Source organism: Gymnoscopelus braueri (genome assembly GCF_963280865.1).
Source record: "Gymnoscopelus braueri genome assembly, chromosome: 15".
NCBI lineage: Eukaryota > Metazoa > Chordata > Actinopteri > Myctophiformes > Myctophidae > Gymnoscopelus > Gymnoscopelus braueri.
In genome coordinates, this window is record NC_137620.1 from 35757140 (window position 1) to 35776486 (window position 19347).

The 19347-nt window shown below is 41.4% G+C and overlaps 2 protein-coding genes across 2 annotated transcripts in view; one reads left to right on the plus strand and one right to left on the minus strand.

Moving 5' to 3' along the window:
- Positions 1-19347, plus strand: part of dnah2 (dynein, axonemal, heavy chain 2) — a gene marked incomplete at both ends in the record, with an annotated part of 428475 nt that overhangs the window by 185720 nt on the left and 223408 nt on the right. The window lies entirely within an intron of this gene.
- LOC308101981 (E3 ubiquitin-protein ligase TRIM39-like) lies at positions 6745-8460 on the minus strand (the record flags this gene model as incomplete). The annotated part of the gene is made up of 1 exon (XM_080451549.1): positions 6745-8460. One exon carries the CDS (start codon positions 8458-8460, stop codon positions 6793-6795), a length of 1668 nt encoding a protein of 555 aa, XP_080307675.1. The 3' UTR covers positions 6745-6792.

Consider the following 19347-nt stretch of genomic DNA (forward strand, 5'->3'; position numbering starts at 1 on the left):
TCTTCATTGTGGTATTGCTACTTTCACACTGCTCTCTCTCTCTCTCTCTCTCTCTCTCTCTCTCTCTCTCTCTCTAGTTGTGTGTGTCTCTCAGTGGAGGTTAGTATTACTCCGGGCGGAGGGAGAGCGCAGAGCGCTCAGAGTGGCTCAGGGTCCGGGGATAACACAGGAATGCCCCGGCCATCTGCTGCACATTAGAATCACGACCCTCCAGCCCAATTCAATTAGCAGCCCGATGCCGGAGCCACTGATTGGACAGGGGAGGAGGGCTAACAGTCAGCCACTGGCCCGCAGTAAACATAGAGGAGGGGGGGGGATAGAGAGAGAGAGAGACAGAGAGACAGAGAGACAGAGAGAGGTGAGGGCTAGAACAAGGGTATAGGAAAGGAGGGAAGCATTAAGCGTGAAAGGAAGGGAGGTAGATATGGAACGATAGCGGTAGACAAGGAGAGCGGTGAGAGAAAGCTGGCGAGGGTTTGGCGCACGCGCGCGCGCGCGCACACACACACACACACACACACACACACACACACACACACACACACACACACACACACACACACACACACACACACACACACACACACACACACACACGGAGCACAGTAGCACACAGTGGGTCATTTGCAAAAAAAACACACATACATACATACATAAATCCAGACACACACATACATACTGTAGAGTACAGCCAGCTGCTGAAATGATACAGAGTGAACAGTGCACAGGATCCACACACACACACACACACACACACACACACACACACACACACACACACACACACACACACACACACACACACACACAGAGCGGTAAGGAAGGGGGCATCATGGAAACGTACCTTCTCGTATGTCCTAGATGGCTGTCAGATCCGCTGGAGGCCCTTGGAGACATAACACACAAAAGCATTTGCTCACATAAACACTGTTCTGTCCGGATATGTTCCCAATTATCTTGCAGCATACTCTCTCTGATTTATAACTCGGGCCAGACTGGCATCTCTGGGAAAGAAAAGCGGAGAGACGTTTGAACAATTGCGGGTTTGTGTGTCTTTCGCGCGGCGCTCAGAGCCGCGCATATCGGCCCCATATTTGCGCCGAGCACAATATCGCCGCTGTCTGGAAATCTTGTATCTCCACATTTCAAATTGTTATGTTCTTCTTTTGTAAATTAACCCTTTAAAGGACAACTTTAGTTTTTTTACAACCAAGGTTTATATTTTAGCTTGTAAAAAAAGTAAAGTAAAGTAAAGTAAATAAAAGATGAGTGTTATTTTTTTTTTCATTTACTGCTTTCTATAGTTTTAGCAATTTTCGCGATCTTTTTTACAGTGGGCGGGGGCATTCTGTCCGGTGGCTAAATATGTGTTTTTTTACACACAAAAAAAGGTCCTGTGGTCTTTGATGGCCACATGTGAGTTATTGGGGGCTAGTAGAGCTACTGTAAATAATAATAAAGAAAACGCCTGGTTATTATTATTGTAATAAACACTAATCTTTTATTTACTTTAATTACAATCTAAAACATAAACCTTGGTTGTAAAAAAACAAAGTTGTCCTGGGAAAGCATCATTTGTGTCATTTTAAGATTTCTTTGGCTATTCAAAAATAGCAGATATACAAGCTCATAGCGCGGCACTCGGTGTCGCTAAAATGACCGCTAAAAACGCAAAAAAAAAAACTCTAAAAAAATCTAAAATGACAGAGATGCGTTCCCGGATTGAATGGCTTAATGCCCTATTTCATTGTACAAGAGTGTCACAGAAAAGTAGCAGAATTTGCCGATGCGACGCTTGTAGATCTACTATTTTTGCTACTTTTTTGAATCGTTTTGAAAGTGAAAGTGGTTGAGTGTGTCTATGGGTCTTATAGATATTGAACCCATATAAAGAACAAGAGCTTTCGACTAAATAATAACTACATCCATTGGAACACAGGTTATTTTTCCCTTTTTCCTGAAAAGTTTCCATGTTTGGACATACACGGTTTCACCCCACAGAGACAATATGTTGCACATGTATTTGTCTTGGGCTCGTGCTTAACTCATGCAGTCAAGTGTTTGTGTATGCAGGCAGGGTTGGATTTGGTGAGGGGGGGGGGGGGTATCCATGCCTCTGCTTTTGATACTGCCCCTCTGGTCATGGGGATAATATTTTATCCCTGCTTCTGGTCAGACTGAATTAACCCATTAAGACCTGAGGCTGATTCCCCCCCAAAAAATCGAATCCTAACAGTTCACGATTTAACAAAAAATAGCAGATCTACAAGCTCATAGCGCGGCACTCGGTGCCGCGCTATGAGCTTGTATATCTGCTATTTTTGAATAGCCGAAGAAATCTAAAATGACACAGATGCGTTCCCGGTCTTAATGGGTTAAATACATGCATTTCCTTTTGGGAAATGTAGACCTGTCTGATAATGTTTGATGTTTATGCTCGATAATATCACAGTTGAACTATTTAATTAAAGAGGTATGTTAACCACTGGCTTCCCTATGTTGGGTCCATTTTCACAACGCCTTGCACATTGCAGTGTTGAGTTTGACAGCAAATGTTGATTTAGTTTTAGTCACATTTTAGTCACCTGAAATGTTTTAGTTTTTGTGTAGTTTCGTCGACTAAATATCATAAGGTTATAGTCGGCTAAATCTACAGTTGATTTAGTCGACTAAAATGTATTTTGGCGGTGCCTTGATGGCGTCGTAATGGCTGATTTTACACTTGGTTACATGCTGAAAGTAGCCGATCTACAAGCGCGTTGTGAGCTTGTAGATCTGCTATTTTCAGAGCGCAACACCCGAGCGCAACCAAACATAAAATGACTTTTTTAGTCCTACTGGATCTCTTCTCCACTAGTCACTCACTAACATTTTAGTCTAGTTTTTATTTGTTGACGAAATTGTCAATATATTTAGTCTTAGTTTTAGTCATCATAGCTTAGTTTTTATTTCGTTTTTATTTAATTCTCGTCAGTGAAAAAAGGTAGTTGACGAATATTTTTCGTCATAGTTTTAGTCGACGAAATCAACACTTCATCAGTGGTATTCAACTAGATTAGGCAGGGGGGGGCCACAATTATAATATGACTTGAAGTCGTGGGCCACAAGACAGTGACAACAAAAATGAACAAAATGTTCATGGTTCGATAGGACACAACAATGCACATATGTCCATTATGGTAACTTATTTGGGCCTGCTTCATACTGCATTCATACATTTTGATGTTGGATAGGATCATTTCTGTGACGGTCCTTTATAGTGCACAGGTTTAGATTTTGATATTAAGAAAATAGGAAGTAGATATTTCAGTGTGTCTGTGCACAGGTCCCTGGCATGGACGCATCTTTGAGAGAGAGTATTGGAGGCAGGCTGGCAAGGTGAAGTGTTTACATGTGTGTATGAATGAAAGGTTTTTGTTTTTGTCTGAGAACCCGGCTGTCGGCTGATAAGAGCACAAGCCTTTATGTGTTTGATGAACCATTAGTTGAGAGTTAGAGCATCATTCAGCCCAGGACGCTATTGAGTCATTGAATGAAAACATACTGAACAAACCTTCAAGTGGATGAAGATGGAACATGGACAAAATCCACTCAAAACTAAAACATACGAGCTAATGGCTGCAGATAGAGAATTCTTTCTTTCAAAGTTAAAAACTAATTCAAGCGCTTTTCAAAAGAATTACATAAAATAGAAGAAAACAATAAATTAGAGGGATGAAAATAACAGATCTACATGCTCACAACACGTCGCATCGCGACATGTTGTGAGCTTGTAGATCGGCTATTTTCACTATAGTTTGGGTCCCGGGGAGACATCAAATTTCTCTTTTGGGTCTCAAGCTAAAAAGTTTGGGAACCACTGGTATAGAGAGCTTAAACCATGACCGCATTAATGTCAATGAACAATGGATGACATAATGGCAAGAATTTGAGCCTTTCTTTCTATTTTCATTTCTTCCATGTGTATCTCACACGACACAAAACGGATGACTTGACACTTAATTATCCTGCCACACAGGCAGGGTATCATAATCTATCCTGTCCCGTCTGTGAGAAAAAGAAAAGAAAAGGTCAAGAATGCGTTTGATGAACCATTAGTTGAGAGTTAGAACATCATTCAAGCCCAGGACGCTATCGAGTCATTGAATGAAAACATACTGTGTAAAACCTTCAAGTGGATGAAGAAAGAGAAGATGGACAAAATCCACTCAAAACTAAAACAAACGAGCTAATGGCTGCAGATGGGAGAATTATTTTGTGTAATGCTGTGGTTTTCAACCAGTGGTCCGGGGACCACCAGTGGTCCTTGGGGGGGTACCTGGGGGTCCCCAGCGAAATTAGTTAACAGAGCGTCACAATCATTTAACAACTTAGCTTTGGCTATTCAAAAATAGCAGATCTACAAGCTCATAGCGCGGCACCGAGTGCCGCACTATGAGCTTGTAGATCTGCTATTTTTGAAAAATCATGAAAATGTGTGCATATCTTTGAATATATATAATTTTTTAAAGCGAACATTTTGAACTCAAATCTTTGCTTCTGGGGGTCCCTGGCACAAAGCATTTTCAGATGGGGGTCCGCGGCCAAATGTATATCAATGTAGGGGTCCTTGGCATGAAAAAGGTTGAAAACCACTGATGTAATGGACAACATCCTCTCAAAACTCAGAAATACAGTAGCTACAAATGGATGGAGATTTGCATGCAATGGACAAACTGCACTCAAAACTCATCTGTTGTGCTTTTATGTTGATGAAATGTAGCTTTGTAGCCAAGCTACCCACCTACATGGTGAAAAAAAAGAAGAGGTCAAAATCACAATTAACATCAGCAACATAACATCCAGGACAGTTTGGGCTCACAGTACTTGACCTATGCCTGTGTGGGACTTAGATTAAACACTGCCATGGGGTAGATATCAGCCCAGTGCACCAGTTTAAAACCCTTCAAACTACTAACTAGACCAGGGGTCTTCAATGTTTTTCAGGCCAACAAGGACCCCTTAGCTGAGAGAGATGAAGCAGGGACCCCCCCCCACTACATTTCATACATAGTTTCTGTTTCATAGACTTGTTTGACAGCACTGTCCTCTGTGTCGTGTACATTCATGTTTTTGTTTATTTTGCACGCTATCTTTTCTATTAATAAGTTGGATTCACGTTATGTGTGTATTTAACCACTGAAACCCTCAATACTTCTTTAACTTGACCTTTGGCTCTGTACTTGGTCTGCTCTTTTTTCCTTCTACACCGAACCTCTTTGCCGAAAATAGCCGATCTACAAGTTCACAACGCCTCGCATTTTTGGCTAATGTTCCCCTCTGGTTAATGTAAAAAAAATAAAAAAGGTCCTATCACACAAACATTTGGCGGCGCCCCTTTAGTAACTCTGAGGACCCCCTAGGGGTCCCGGACCTCCTGTTGAAGACCCCTGAACTGGACCACTGTGTAATATTGAACAAATATTTCCCAGTGCGGGAATTTTGCCCAGATTTATCAAACGCAAAGTGTGAATAATATGAAATACACTGATACATTCTAAGAAAAAAACAGTGTCATTGTCGAAAGTTTTCATTTTTATTTTTGCACTTCAAAGTGAGTAACATTTGAAGAGTTCACAGGCATTTGGACATAATTACAATTTATTATGTATTATTTCTTTTGAAGAATCATATTTTCCATCTTCTATAATTGATAACATGCAGCTACATTTAGATAAAAGAGCCAGTCATTAATATCATAATCACTGCATTCATATGTCTCAATTAACTAGTAATTGCATTAAAGTACAAAGTTATTCTTCATAGACTCATTAATCCTTCACATTAATGAAAGATGTAGTTGTTTAACTTAATCTAAATGCCATAAATAGAAAACATACAATCAAGGCCTCCTTGTCACCAAGAAAAAAAAAACATAACAGGGAATACATTTAAGATAAATAGCGGATTCAATGAGAACTCTACTAACCATATTAGTCTTGGCTCCAGACATAAAATGTACGTAAACTTACGTTTTTGTGTTTAAATAGAATATGTCTGTAAGTAACAAGTTAAATGACAGTTGAGAGAAAATCAACCTTTAAAATTATTATTCATTATTCAATTATTCAATCTGTCATAATGTCTGTGTTTGATTATGGTGATGTGCTATACATGCATGCCTCAATCTCTACACTTAAGCCTCTTGAAGCAGTCTACCACAGTGCCCTACGTTTTATCACTGGTGATGACTATCACACCCATCATTGTATTTTATATGATAAAGTGGGTTGGTCATCTCTCGCAGTACGCAGAGAGTGTGGCAAGCTTCCTCTATACCTTTCTTCGCTCTTAGAACCAAAGGTTTCTGGACACTCAACACGTTCACAAAGACACATTAGATATACCAGTCCACGTAAGAAAAGTGAACAAGGAAAGACTGCCTTCATGTATTATGCTCCACACAAATGGAACAAACTTCAGGACTCTCTGAAACTGGAGCGATTGGTCTCAATAGAGACATTTAGGGTACTTCTCGAGGACACATTTCATAGTAACTGCACCTGTTTCATGTAACACTGTTTATTTGCTTCTGTGATGATTGTAATATGATTCAAATGTTTGTTATTGTTTTTCATTATGTATATGTGTTATATGCTGTTATCAGGGCATCCCTGAAAAAAGAGAGCTTGCTCTCAGTGGGCTCCCCTGAATAAATAAAGGAAAGAAAGAAAGAAAGAAAGAAAGGAAAAAAAATAACCCTTCCATAACTTCAATGAAAACTAACCTTTTCATGTAATGCTGGGGAATAATCTAATCTGTCTGATTGACAACAGAGATTATCAGAGGAGTGGAGTTTTTACCACTATTGTTGGCACATGGACCGAAGTACGGATAGAGATTATCAGTGAAGGTGCAGCCAGTGAAAGAGTAGAGGTGAACACTGGCCTCCACATCATAGAAAGAGATCAGACCCTCCTCATAATCTACAAACACTCCCACTTTATGGAGCTTCTCTCTTACAGGGAGGACAGTAGAGCCAGCACTAGCCTTGTACTTAATTCCATTCCTCAATTGTATAGTCCAGTAACCGTCAGCAGGGCTCAGTGAAAACTTGAAGTCTTTCCTGTTGATAGACTCTCTGACCACTCCTAACTCCCAGTCAGTCTTGCCTTTAACCTCAACCTCATAGTAAAACCTTCCCGAGTAGCTTTGTTTTCCTAAGACACTGGGATATGTAGTGAATCTCTCTTTGTTTTCTGGGAGATTCTTCTTTACGTTTCCATGACTCGCTTGTTTTCCATCCTCAGACAGGATGAGGTTGCAGTGTGCTGTATCAGGGTCCAGAGTTACATCCACTGCATATTGCTGGATCCTCCTCAGCTCGGCCTCGATCAGCTTCTCGTCCATCTCTTTACTGAGCGTCATCTCCAGCTGAGCCACAGCTGTCTTCACAGTCCCCGCATATGAAGACGGAGGGACATTCACCTTTGTCCAGTCTTTGGTGGGTGGAGGGGCGCTGATGGATGGGAAGTTCTGGAGGAGGTGGAGGTGGTCTTCGGTGTGTGAGAGCTGCTTCAGCTCAGAGCTTCTCTTCTGTAACTCAGTGATTTCCTGTTGCAGCTCTATAATGAAGCCTTCGGCCTCTTTCTCTGTTGTTTTCTGCTTCTCTAGTATCACATCAATGAGCTCAGCCTGGCTTCTCTCAATACAGCTGATGAGAGCGGTGAAGATCTGCACACTGGCTAATATCTCTCTGTCTGCATCTTTCATACTGAGCTCTGCTGAGTGTTTGACCTCCTGAACCTTCAGTTGTCTCTCCTGGATCATCTGCTGAACTTCGGCCTCTGTCTTTCCCAGCTGAGCCTTCTTTCGATCGTATTCCTCTTTCAGAGATACAATTTGATGTGACTCGTGGTCCGACTCGGTGCAGAACTGACAAACGCACACGTGGTCGGTCTTACAGAACAGCTCCAATGGTCTCTCGTGTTTCTTACACACAACGTCTTCCGGGTTCTTTACAGGGTCGATTAGCTTGTGCCGTTTCAACGCGGTGACTCTCTGATGAGGCTCCAGGTGAGTCTCACAGTAGGAGGTCAGACACACCAGGCAGGACTTCATGGCCTGGAGCTTGGGCGCCGTACACACATCACAGGTGACTTCCTCTGGATCAGCACGTTCTTTGTTTGAATTTGGATTAGCAGGTTCTTGGTTTGTGCTGGAATTTGTTTTCAGCTGCTTTGACATCCTGAGCTGATCGACCATCTCTGAGAGAATTTTATTAACGGAGAATTCTTGTCTCTTAATTAATTGTTTTTTACATAGCGGACACTGACACACGTCGTTAGTGTCCCAGTAACGTGTGATACAGGCTTTGCAGTAGTTGTGTCCACATGGAGTGGTGATTGGATCGGTGAACACCTCCAGACAGATGGAACACAGGAACTGCTCTTCAGACAGGAGACTGCTGCCAGACGCCATTTCTACACAATGAGAAAAAAGAAAAAGAAGTTTGTCAGTGTAGTTCATGAATTCTGCTTCTCATAGTAGCTCATGAATTATGCCTCTCATAGTAGTTCATGAATTCTGCTTCTCATAGTAGCTTAATAGTTATGAATCTGATCTTGATCATAATATTAATAGTAGGGATGTTCGATATAGACTTTTTTACCGATATATCGATATTGTCCAACTCCTGATTTCCAATACCGATATCAACCGATACCGATATATGCTTTTTCACCAAAAGTCAACTAATTGTCAGGTAACATCACATATCTAATAAAATAAAATTACTATATTATCAATATAACCTAATAAACCTAATAAATATCTAATACATCTAATATAATATAACACAATGATGTTTTTTTGTTTTCAATAAAGTGAGTCCCGGGACTCACTGCACTGGTGGTCATTTGAATCATTTGAGTCCCACTAATCTTAGATTAGATGTAGGCCTATTTGACAGTGCAGAAGCATATTGCTCTTATGCCTATAACATTAACGAGTGTCAACGAGCGTCAGCTGGACACAGACACACACACCTGCCCTCTGCAGTGCTCTAATTTGAAAGTGACTGGAGTCTGTCTCATTTCTCTGCAAAAGCCCTTGAATATGATGGAATATGATTAAGGATTACTGTGATTATGGTAAACTCACTTTTCATATCACACACACCATACAGTAAGAACTCCTGTAACTTATAAAAACTGTATAGCCGCAGTATATAGGGATAAAGTGGTTAATGCATGTTTTGTAATAATAATACAAATCTACAAAGTAACTAACTAAAGTTTTCAAATACTTGTAGTGTAGTAAAAAGTACAATATTTGCCATGTAGTGGAGTAGAATTAAACGTATAGAAAATGTAAAATTATCCAGTAATGTAAAAAATCCTCAAATTTGTACTTAAGTACAGTACTTGAGTAAATGTACTTAGTTACTTTACACCACTGCTCGTTACTCTGTCTGTGTCTCTTATCAGCTGTACAGAACAACAACAGACGGCTACACTATATCTCTCATTATGATCAAGACTATAGATGTATTTAATAGATTCTGGCATTTTTTCTATGATAGTCTTGGGTTATAAGGTGCTTAGCCGGTTGCCTCAAATGTTAACTCGGCATTAGGAGTCTTTCTGCAATGTATTAGTCCATATTTTCAATAGATATGGGTTTTAATCCCGTCTGTGCCTATACACCATTTCCCTCCTCGTTTACGTCCTGTTTACACTGAGTGTAATACCGGATTTCGCCAGATGCGCCCCGTCAGTAACGCCCATTAGGGAATACCCAACAGAAAACGACACAGACGGGATTAAAACTCATATATATTGAAACATACGGGTTAATACAGTGAACACATGTTCCGAATGTCGAGTTAACATCCGGGGCTACAGGGTCAGCACTTTATTTTTATTGTTTTGTACATGTACGGAGAAGTACGGGCTTTCCGCGCGGATGACCAGTGACAATTGGGGGGTGAAGCCCAAGACTATCATAGATACGAAAATAAAGTCAGACTCGATCAAATACATCCTTTATCCAAGGTTACGATTACACTAGCTGTAGAATAGCAGCAAACAAGGACGTTATACCTTCCGTTATTATTCTCTCTCTCTCTCTCTCTCTCTTAGTGCGTCTCTCTCTCATCAGATGTAGGACAATACACAGGATGACTGTTCAAAACACCGTGCCGGTAACAACCTTTATTGTGAATGAAAACATCCGGGGTGGACAGAGCAGCTGATCATCATGTGACTTAGCATTTCTCATGTCTAAATCAAAGCAAAAGTAAATAAAAAAAATATTATTTCTCTCATAAATGACCCAAAAGTACCGTGTAAACTTAAGACCATTTTACTTTCACTTTCAGGCAGCAGCTAGGGACACAGTTCAAAGAGATCCCGTGCCCTAGCCTAGGGCACGGGATCTCTTTGAACTGTGTCGCGTCCTGACGTTGTCATGGCAACCACATGATACATGACGCTCATAGCGTCAGGTGCAGCAGTGCTTCTTCATTCTGGTTCCTGCTGTCAGATAGTTATAGTTCTCTGTGAGGATATTAATAGGTGTTGGCAGGCAGTGGTGGAAAAAGTACTCACATTTTGTACTTAAGTAAAAGTATCAATACTGCAATTTAGAAATACTCTGTTACAAGTCCTGCATTAAAAAAATTACTTCAGTAAAAGTACAAAAGTATTGGTAAAAAAAATACTTAAAGTAGAAAGTACTCATTATGCAGAAGTTTTCAAATGTATAAAAATATTTTTGAAAATAGCAGATCATTGTGAGCTTGTAGATCGGCTATTTTCAAATTTCACTGTTTTTACTTTCACTTTCACAAGATTTGCGTCACTGACAGTGTTGCCAGATCTTGCGAGAGAAACAAGCGCCCATGTCTACAAAAACAAGCCCAAAAGAAGCAACTAGGTTGAATCACCACTTTGAACCTACAGTATATTCACTGGCTGTTTGAAAATAGCTGATCTACAAGCTCACAACGTGTTACATTGCGATGCGTTGTGAGCTTGTAGATCTGCTATTTTCACCCAAAAATATATAATTATATAAATACACACACACACACACACACACACACACACACACACACACACACACACACACATTTGGAATAGCTTTGAAATATTTTAACTGCACAAATGTATTTTCAGACGGGGGTCTGTGGCCAAATAGCCTATTAATTTGGGGGTCCTTGTCAAAAACAGTGGTTTGAGAACCACTGTTTTAAACAACACCAGGAACGTAGCCCATATAAGAAAATTAGGAACGATCCCAAAGAACTGCAGCCCACAACTGCCAATATTTACAAGCAACTTTACAGAGAAGAAGAAAAAAAAAGCGCCCAAAGTCGCTTATGATAAGCAGACATGGCAACACTGGTCACTGAGGAGCTCCTCCATGTGCTGTAGATGTTGATTGATTGATTGAATTCTTTATTAGCAGTTTGCAAAAAAAGCACAGAAAGTACAGTTCAATACAAGTTCTGCTAAGAGGATTATACCCAAGAAAGTGCTATGGCTTGTTTCCATTGGTATCCTTTGTACTCAGTTTATCGAAACATTTAATTACAGACAGATATACAATACTAAGCAAAAACACATCATATAAAGAGTAGTAATCAAAAAGAAAAATATGTATAGGGTCAGTTCCGAATTAACCCTGTTAACCCTTCACAGCCTCCACTCTGCTCCGTCCAGCTTTCGTCCTTCCCTTCCCGTGTTCCCATTTCTTCATGAGTTTCAACTTTCATTTCGTTGTCCACCAACATTTTAGGGTGGGACACACACGTTGCCTAATAAGGACATGTTCAGATTGATCTCCCTGGTTTTGTTGTGTGCAAGTGTGTGTATAGTTTGCTCTCCTGCCTAGCTTGTTTGTAAAGTGAATTGTATTACTATTTCTTATTTCACTATCTATGGTGCAGCCTTTGAGGTCACCTATGAAATCCTAATAGAATGATCTGGGATTTGATTAAACCCTGAACCGGATTAATAAGGTATGAATGAATGAATGGATACAATGAATGAAGGAAGGAAGGACGGACAGACCACTACTGGTTGATTAGTGGTACTACATGAAGGTCAAAACGCTATATATCAAACAGGCTTTCTATATTAGCTCAACAGTAGAAATGTTTGGCGTGTGTTTGTGTGTGTGTGTGTGTGTGTGTGTGTGTGTGTGTGTGTGTTGTGGCACATGTAGTCACAGGTAAGGAGTATTGTCATGTCCCTGGGCTCGTCACACCATGACACCTCTACACTGCCCCATCCCGCTGCACTGTACAAACATGCCTCCTGGGCACACACACACACACATTTTACGTCTTTATTTGGGTTCTCATTTAACAAGAAATAATTGAACACAAACGATAGAAGTAGATGCTCAAGCATTGGGAAATTCAGCAACGAGCGTTTCAGGATACAGATCACGGATACAGGAAGCATCTTCCTGTATCCATATGAGGCGACTGCCAGTTGTCACATGACAGAATGTAGCCAATGCCTTGGCTTCTTGGCATTCCTGCAATCTGCAGGCCTCTCACAGCTAATTTATGGACATAATTACAGAGGCTTCCAAATACGAACACAAGCAGTTAACATTTGTTACCAAGCTGTACACACACACACACACACACACACACACACACACACACACACACACACACACACACACACACACACACACACACACACACACAGAGAGAGAAAGGAGACATGGCAGTGCGCATGCATGCATCGGCAGCAGACGGCAGATTGTAGAGCAGATAATATGAACAGCGCTCATGTGAAACATTAAAAGCTATTCTGCGTGATGGAAAATGAACGCACGGGCCACAGCGGGGTAAACCGCATGGCAGTAATGACTCTTTCTCATCCCTAGATCCACGTGTGTGTGTGTGTGTGTGTGTGTGTGTGTGTTTGTACTTGTATTAGTATACTAGTGAGGGATAAGCGTCCCCACAAGTATTGTAGAATTTGAGAAATAGACATTGTGAGGGCAATTTTTCTGGTCCTCACTACTAGAGAAATTGTAAAAAAAAAAGAATAATAATAATATTTTAAAAAAAGAAAGAAAGAAAAAAATATTTTTTAGAGTTACTGTAGTCTTACAGGTTACTAGGGTTAGGATTGGGCATTTAGAGGTTAGTTTTAGGAATTAGGGTTACAGTTGTACCATTTTCTTGGTCCTCACAGGGGAAATGGTTGTTTTATGGTTAAAGGAGGAGTTCACCCCAAAAATGACTTATTTTCTATCAATTGCACACCCCATGAAGCATTGAATTCATGGATTTGTTTTTGTTTTTGTCGCTTTCCTAAGCCAATAATTTGATGACCGGGTGTGTGTTCGGTAGGAGACACAAATAATCTACTTTGTGTCTCCTACCGGATACATTAGCTGGTAGGAGACGGGAATCAAATTATTGGCTTAGGAATGCCACAAAAACAAAAATAAATCCATGGATTCAAGGCTTCATGGGGTGTGCAATTGATAGAAAATAAGTAATTTTTTGGGTGAACTACTCCTTTAAAACAATGTTTTAGAGTTGGGTTTACTGTTAAGAAAAATGTTCCGGTTAGGATTAGGCATTTAGAGGTTAGGTTTAGGGGTTGGGGTTGAAGTTATGCTGTGTCGGGTGTCAAAAATAGCTTGGAATATGGGCTGTTTTCGTGGCGCAACATCACCGTCACCCGCACAACTAACTCAGGCTTTTAGGGAATGACGGATAGGATTAAAGATGGCAAAACTGCCGTACTAAAACTTGAGTGTGTGTGCAGGACATATCGAGCCAAAGCACCTGTGCTGAGAAGGGAGGCCGTGGACTTGGCCAGTTTGCGCCCTCAGCACTTAACAATCGCTGCTTGGCTGCTCAAAGGAAACATTGGCTTATTACTATATAGCAATTTTCACAGGTGTATTCAAGTGTCGTTTGTGTACGTGTGTGTGTGTGTGTGCATGATTCAAGACATTCAGTTTGGATTCGCGTCACGTGCACCTGTGTTAACCCATTGATACCTGGAACGCATCTGTGTCACTTTAGACTTCTTTGGCTATTCAAAAATAGCAGATATACAAGCTCATAGCGCGGCACCGAGTGCCGCGCTATGAGCTTGTAGATCTGCTATTTTTGAAAAATCTAGATTTTTTTTTTTTTTATTTCTTTTCAAAAAACTGTTAGGTTTTAGAAAACATTTTTAAGAATGGCCTCAGGTCTTGATGGGTTAAAGAAGATATAGGGTCCATATAGAGGATGGGTGTCAGTCACGATGCAGTGTGCTGGATGTACGCTATGGCATTGATTGTCATGGCGGGTTTGGATTCTGTGCGTTTTTTGCAGTATACTGTACATGTGCTGAGGACCGATTACGTTGGTAATTTGGGTCACGGTGAGTCATCGAGGATAAGAGTGGTGAGTCACTGCACGCGCTCACAGCGCACGGTGCTACCGTGGGGTGGGTGTGTGTGTGTGTGTGTGGTGCCAGAAGGATTTAATACTGTGTGCCTAAGGCACATGTTAAGACTTGTCAGAGGGTGTGTGCTGACGCAATACATGTGTCAAAGTGTGTATGTATATTTATAGAATATGAACAGTGTATAGGATTTTTTTTTCATGCTTCAGGAAGCACGACAACTGTAATGCATTCATTCTTACACTATACATATACACACACACTACACATTCACACAGCCCTACACACTGCCTTGTGTGTGTGTGTGTGTGTGTGTGTGTGTGTTTGTGAGAGAGAGAGAGAAAGAGTGTGTAAAAGACTTACAAGCTAGTTTCTGGTAAAAACCAACCATAAAACACAAGAGACGTGTGTGTGTGTGTTGTTTCAATCTTCCCAGGCGTGTTGCTAGCTGTTGAAGCATTACCTACAATGCTGTAGAAGCAGAGACAAGCCCCTAGGCAGAGAGACAGACAGACAGCTACACACACACACACACACACACACACACACACACACACACACACACACACACACACACACACACACACACACACACACACACACACACACACACACACACACACACACACAGAGAGATGCAGAGATAGAGAGAGAGAAAGAATGTCTCCTCTGTTCATTGCAGCCACACAGAGGAGGTCAAGCATCATATTTCCCAGCCTTCCTCGTTTGCTCTGCTTCTTGTGCTCTTTTCCTCTCCGCCTTTTCTTCACACCTCTCTTTTCTTTCCTGTCAGGTGCAATGAAAAGCTCACGCCGTTGCTGTCGGACGGAAACCATGTATCTCCATATTGAAACATTTCCCCCCCTTTTTCTTTCTTGTAAGTTAATGCCCTATTTCGGCGTTCCAGCATCGGAACGATTTACAAGCTTGTAGATACGGCCGTATCGGGTTTATGTATGATTATGTTCGTTTGTTTATGGTTATGTCTGCGTCAGAGTGACGTGGTTGTGGTCCTGCCTATATATGGGCGTATCTTGTTTATGGGTTTATGTTTATGTTTTTTTCTGAGTCAGAGTAACGTGGCCATGGTCCTGCGACTCATGCCTGTATATGGCCGTATCAGGTTTGTTTATGGTTTTGTCTGAGTCAGAGTGACATGGTTCTGCCTATATGGCCGTATCAGGTTCGTTTATGGTTTTGTCTGAGTCAGAGTGACATGGTTCTGCCTATATGGCCGTATCAGGTTCGTTTATGGTTATGTCTGAGTCAGAGTGACGTGGTTCTGCCTATATGGCCGTATCAGGTTTGTTTATGGTTATGTCTGAGTCAGAGTGACATGGTTCTGCCTATACTATATATGGCCGTATCAGGTTTGTTTATGGTTATGTCTGAGTCAGAGTGACATGGTTCTGCCTATACTATATATGGCCGTATCAGGTTTGTTTATGGTTATGTCTGAGTCAGAGTGACATGGTTCTGCCTAGACTATATATGGCCGTATCAGGTTTGTTTATGGTTATGTCAGAGTTACGTGGCCGTGGTCCTCCCATTAACCAATTTTAATATGTGATATTTAACTAATGAAAACCTTTAATGAGCTTGTGACTAAATAATGTCTACACTGGATCCTTTGGAACACCGTTTCTTTCTCCTTTTTATTCCATTTACTGAAAAGTAACAATTTGGCACTTACGAGGTTTCTACACGACATGGGTGACATGCTGGGTGTCATGACAACGTGTCAGAACCCACTGGAGCTGCAGTGATTCATCTGACCATTTCTTTCATTATTATTTCATTATGTGCTTTCAACCTGTCGTGCTATTTGAGGCATTTTCACAACGTTTTTGAAATAGGGCTTGAAGGACCTCATGCTTTCATCCTATATTCAATATAATTGGTCTCGCTAATAATGCTCATTATAAGATGGCACCGTTTCTGTCTGCTATACAGTATGTCTCTCAGAGGAGGCCTGTGGATAGGTCAGAAACATGCCTACCAGTGACATCATTGGTAGGCAGGTTTGGCAATTTCAAACAAAAAGTCAAACTTTGTATTTGTTTTTTTTTAATGATGCGTGAACAATGGCTTCCATTTCATCATGCCAAGTTTCTAGAAATTGTCCACAGCACACCTCTAAGACGCATAATGAATAGTCTGAAATTGTCTTATAATGAGCGTTAAGGACCAGTTATATGAAGGTATAAGATTGAGAAAATGGGCAAAGTGCTCCTTTAAGTGGTTAATTAATGCAAATTAATCTTGACCACAAAATGATCAAAATTTTAAAATGTTCAGATCCCAAGAAATGGCTTAATGTTGTGCCTATACCAGCAGTCATTCATTTTATTTATATACAGTAAATACTGTGTGTGTGTGTGTGTGTGTGTGTGTGCGTGTGCATGCATGCGTGCGTGCGCGTCCATCAAAACGTTATTTTTTCCTTAAGACGTGTAACTATCATTTGCGAGAATCCATGGGATAAATGGCCACATTCATGTGAAATATTTTGCAAGGCGTTGACTACCAGTACCTTCACATAGAATCTCATTCTCACTAACACACACACACACACACACACACACACACACACACACACACACACACACACACACAGAGCGTGTCCTCTTTGCCCTGTCTGAAATGTATTGTTTAGGTAAATGAGTCTCTGGACTCAGCAGGGGAATCAGCATGAATAAGAACTGAATGCATTACTCTACCCTGTCTCACCCTCTCTCTCTCTCTCTCTCTCTCTCTCTCTCTCTCTCTCTCTCTCTCTCTCTCTCTCTCTCTCTCTCTCTCTCTCTCTCTCTCTCTCTCTCTCTCTCTCTCTCTCTCTCTCTCTCTCTCTCTCTCTCTCCATCTCTGCATGGCCCCTGCCTCGCTCAGCACCTGCAGTCCTTGAGAGCTCAAATTGACATTGGAGCCAGTTATTAATATGTGGACTGTGTGTGTGTGTGTGTGTGTGTGTGTATGTCAGTCTGTCAAAGGGAGTGACGGGTATATTCTCGCCCTCTGTGTGTAATCGCCGCGTGTGATCTGCGTTTCAGAGACATGAAGATGAAGTCTGAGATGAAATTGGTGAGAGGGACAGAGAACTACAGTGTGTGTGTGTGTGTGTGTGTGTGTGTGTGTGTGTGGATGAGTCAGGCTAATCAGATGTGGATCGCACAGAATCAGAAAATGAGGAGTCATTTATATTGTTGCTGTATCGTATGATGGAGAATATCGTTGCTGTCGGGCAGAAACCTTGTTTTTTGTTAATTAATACACCACTTCATCATACAAGATGTCGCATGAAAGTAGTGAAAATAACAGATCTACAAGCTCACTGCGACGTGTTGAAAGCTTGTAGATCTGTTATTTTCACTATTTAAAAAAAGATTTTTAGATATAAAATAGAATGGTTTTGGACAAGGTTTCCATCCGACACAACCATATATTAAGCATGAAAGGATGGAAGAAAGAACGAAAGAACGGTTTCTAAAGAACCTTTTCTATGCACCTGCAAAGTGCACCGTGTGTGTGTGTGTGTGTGTGTGTGTGTGTGTGTGTGTGTGTGTGTGTGTGTGTGTGTGTGTGTGTGTGTGTGTGTGTGTGTGTGTGTGTGTGTGTGTGTGTGTGTGTGTGTGTGTGTGTGTGTGTGTGTGTGTGTGTGTGTGTGTGACCGAGACCGACAGTGTGCATGTACAGTACATGACCTACCAGTGTGCATCTCTGCATGTATCTTTACTGCCTGAGCCTTTCTCTTTGTTCTGTGGGAGTGTTTTACCCGCCTTGTGTGTGTGTGTGCTAGTGTGTGTGTGTGTGTGTGTGTGTGTGTTGCATTCGTCAGGTGTCACCCAGCCAGTCTGATCCCTGCAGAAAGGCTTCCGCCACCGTTGGCATGGTGACGGCTGCAGTGAGGCTGCTGCCATGGTTACCAGGCACGCCAGGCGGGGGGCGGAGGACCAGTGCCCTCCTGCCTGACACTGTGTGTGTGTGTGTGTGTGTGTGTGTGTGTGTGCGCGTGCGCGCTGTGTCTTTCATGGCCCTCCTGAAAGCTTGTATTCCCTGGCCCCTAACCCTTGGCAATTAAACAAACATATATCAAAACCGATAATCCCAACCAACAACAGACCTAATATGGTTCATGTATGTTAATCAAATAATTGAGAAGCAGATTTTTCGTATCTTTAAAAAAAAAATCCATGTCGATTCTGATTACCCACTGACTCCTGTAATATACTTCGTTGTACAATGGTGGCATCCAAAAAATGTGAAAATAGCCGATCTACAAGCAGTAGATTGGCTTGTTGATTTCACATGTTTTTAAATAATCATCATCAAGGTAAGGTGTCTGTCTTTGGCACCTGAATTTCCCCAGCGGGATCAATAAAGGTATTTTCTGATATTACCTTACCTTACCATACCTTACCTTACTGTACCTTTCCGCATTGGTTCTCAAAGTGGGGTCCGGGGACCCCCAGAGGTCCTCGGGGGGGTACCAGAGGGTCCTCTGCAAATTTTGTTAATATAGCGTCACAATCATTTTAACCACTTTAACCATATTTTATACTTTGGCTATTAAAAAATAGCAGATCTACAAGCTCATAGCGCGCTATAAGCTTGTAGCTCTGCTATCTTTGTGCAAACCTTTGAACATATATACATTTTTAAGCGAACATTTGTAACTGAAATCTTTGCTTCTGGGGGTCCCTCGAACAAAATATTTGAGATGGCGGTCCGTGGCCAAATACATATAATTTTAGGGGTCCCTGACATGAAAAAGTTTGAGAACCACTGCCTTACCGTATACCTTACCTTATCTCTTATCTTGTGGAGGCCTGCATGTCCAATTTATGAAGGGTGTTGTTGCAGGTGGAGGTGTTGTTCTCCTCCCGGTGGAGTGTACTGTATAGATCCCTGGCTGCGTGTTTGTTTTTCCCAT